At 48.9% G+C, this 2,910-nt stretch overlaps 1 protein-coding gene across 1 annotated transcript; it reads right to left on the bottom strand.

Moving 5' to 3' along the window:
* Positions 1-582: 582 nt before the first annotated feature.
* On the bottom strand, positions 583-1,477 carry LOC125524109 (B3 domain-containing protein Os06g0107800-like). Its single transcript, XM_048689182.2, has one exon. The coding sequence runs from the start codon at positions 1,403-1,405 to the stop codon at positions 758-760; it is 648 nt and encodes a 215-aa protein (XP_048545139.1). The 5' UTR covers positions 1,406-1,477; the 3' UTR covers positions 583-757.
* Positions 1,478-2,910: the final 1,433 nt, after the last annotated feature.

A 2,910-nucleotide genomic window follows, 5' to 3' on the forward strand; every position in this document is an offset into this window, starting at 1 on the left:
TAATGGCAAAAGGAACTTCCCATCCCCAACAACTGCCTCCATCATATGTGCCGCCAGTGCCCCGCTGGCTTCAATGCGGCGCACCGGCCAGGGTAGGCTTCTCGGTCGCAACGTAGGCATTGAAGCGGGGCCGCCTGCTTGTCTGGTTGCATTGCTTTGGCCGGCATCAATGCCATGTGGAGTCATGTCCGCTCTGCAACGGTCCAACTAGCATGAATGTGCGGCGACTGCTTCGCGCGAAGAGCATTTTTTACACTGAGAAGGTTTTGGGGAGGGATTTGGCGGTCCGGACGCCCGTGAAGCTCCCTCTAGTTTGTGTCCGGATTGCGGGATTTCGGACTGCCGGACATGTTCATGGACCGATGGGGTACCGTGTTGGATGGTTTCAAGCGTCTGGACACCTCGGTCCACATGATTTGCGAGCGTTTGGAGGGTACGCATTGGAGATGCCCTTAAACCCCATCCCTGCATCATTGTGATGCACAAGACCATTCTTGGCTCCACTTGTTATATACATGGACAAATTTTAATCGGAGTTAGATTTAGGGGATGGATTAGATTTAAAGTGATCGATCGAAATAATTGAACTATTCAACCGTGTGAACTTGATATCTTCATGGATAAACATGCACTACATGGACACAATCTTATCTTATTTTGTGATCCCTTCTTGCGTTGATTATCTAATAATCTGCTATAAACTGGAGCTCAATTTACTAAAACTGGAAGCATCAGGCAAGTGAGGCACAAGCGGAGGTCATCTTCTCATCAAAGCTAGCTGCAAATCTAGCGGCAGCGGCTCGGCGCCGGCGAGCTCGAGGTCCACGCCGAACAGCCGGACGCAGCGGCCACGCGCCGCCCTCTCGTCTGACGACGTCGACCGCTGCGGCATGAGCGTGACAACTTGCGGCACAATTGCTGGCACGAGGAGGCGTGTCATCGGCGCCGAGGCTACTATTCCGGCGCCACGCCGCCGGCAGTCGATGAAGAGGCGTGCGCCCGCGCGGCAGAAAGAGACGGTGTCGCCGGCGGCGAGGCGGCGGTCACGGACGAAGGCGCTCCACCCTTTGGTCATGACGTAGCTCTGGCTGCTGCCCCAGTAGGAGAAGCGGAACGCCCACGCCCTGCCCCCGCCGCGGCCGTCCTCGAACCGCAGCACGGCGCCCGAGCAGGCCGCCTTCGCCGCGCCGCCGAGCAGCCGCGGGAGGATGTGCCGCTCCGCGAACTGCTTGGGCACCACTAGCCGGTTCAGCTTGCCCACGTCGCTCGGCGTCACCACCTTGTCAAACATGTGCTCCCGCTTGATCCTCTCTTCGCCATTGCCACCATTGCCGCCGCGCGACAGCTCAACTCCTCCTCCTCCCCCCTCTGCCCCTCTGCTCTCCCTCGCAGCCGTCAACGCCATTGATTTGCTGCAACTCTTGGCTGATCTTTAGCTAGCTTTGGTTCTAATCCCTATCGTGTTAGTATGAATTATGATGCCTAAGTACACCTGCACATGTGTGTTTATATATAGTAGCAAGCATGGGATCTTTGTGATTTCCCGCCAAGTCGTCTACCCTTCATCCGTTGACTCTGTATGCCAGGCATACACACCACGGGGTTAATCTCAGCCGTTGATTATTCGGATCAACGGTCCAAATGCATCCTCAACTAAGCTGCTTATATGTATTACGTGTGACGTGCCACGCTTAATTTTATGTTAATTAGGAAGCAGGTGAATGTGAAACCATGAGGCCCAGAGCAATTTCAAGCCAATTATTTATTTTTACAGAAGAAACCGACAACAAAGTCGATATAAGTCAATTCGACGGATTGGTGAAGATCGAAGGGAACAGGTCCTCGTCAAGTTAAACCAAGTAGTTAAGCCATCGATGCGACAGATGTGCATTGATAGATAATTTGCCATTTGCAGTATAAAAGAGCCAGATGGTGGTTGGTTAAGGAGGTCAACTGCTATTTACAGTAAAATTAACTCTGCCACATTTGCAAGAAAAGTCCTTGTAATAGCTAATAACACTGGTAAACGACAATTGGGATAGACGAAGTAGATGCCAGGTGTATATTTGACCCATGTATATATATAGACAATCATCTCAAAAATAGTGATGGAGTTGGTTAATTAGGGTTAGTTAGATGAGATGCAAAGCTGTAGAACTAACCAAATTCTAGTACAAGTATCATAGTAGCAGTACAAAATACTATGACTAGCTGTTATTGAGCTGGTACCTTGTGTAAATTACTTAGTTTGTTGATGCAACTAGGCTAGGAGAACTATTGCATGCGAGCTTGCATAAGTGCATAAAAAATATAGCAAATGACAAAAAGGAAAAATAATGCGGGATTTGGGTGTGTGCATCTGTGGTGGTAGGCTTGTCATCCACTTGTCCGAGCCTACCATTGCAAATACCCTAATCAATCGAGCAATCTGGAGCTAGCTAATAATGTTATTTTCCCTAAAAATATCTGTTAGTACTGCAGCATGATAGTTAAGCCGGTTATTTGGTTTGGTGACATCACCCTTGTAAATTTTGTTTAGGTCACCTCACCTCCACTTTACCTGGACTTGGTCGCACCCAAAGGTTGTTCCCTGGTGAAGCACAAGGGTTTAGTTATTTATATGTCTAATAACAATCAAGTAAAGTCTCCTGACCAGGAGAGTCTGGCCAATCAAGCTTCAGGTGAGTAAACTATGATTCACCACTTGGCTGATCTCCAAGACCTAGTTTAATTAGCTGGCGATGCATCTAAAACCAACTTGGATTAGTTTCCTTACAATGTAGATTATACTACATGCTACTAGTGATGTCGACTCAACTCTCAAGAGCCAGACTCTCAATTTAGGTTGGTAGGGAGGTGTGTAATGTGTTGCATGGTTCAAAACCACATTGAAGTAACCAAGATCAGGCC

This window comes from Triticum urartu, chromosome 7A (genome assembly GCF_056163025.1).
Source record: "Triticum urartu cultivar PI428250 chromosome 7A, HENAU_Tu73, whole genome shotgun sequence".
Lineage (NCBI taxonomy): Eukaryota > Viridiplantae > Streptophyta > Magnoliopsida > Poales > Poaceae > Triticum > Triticum urartu.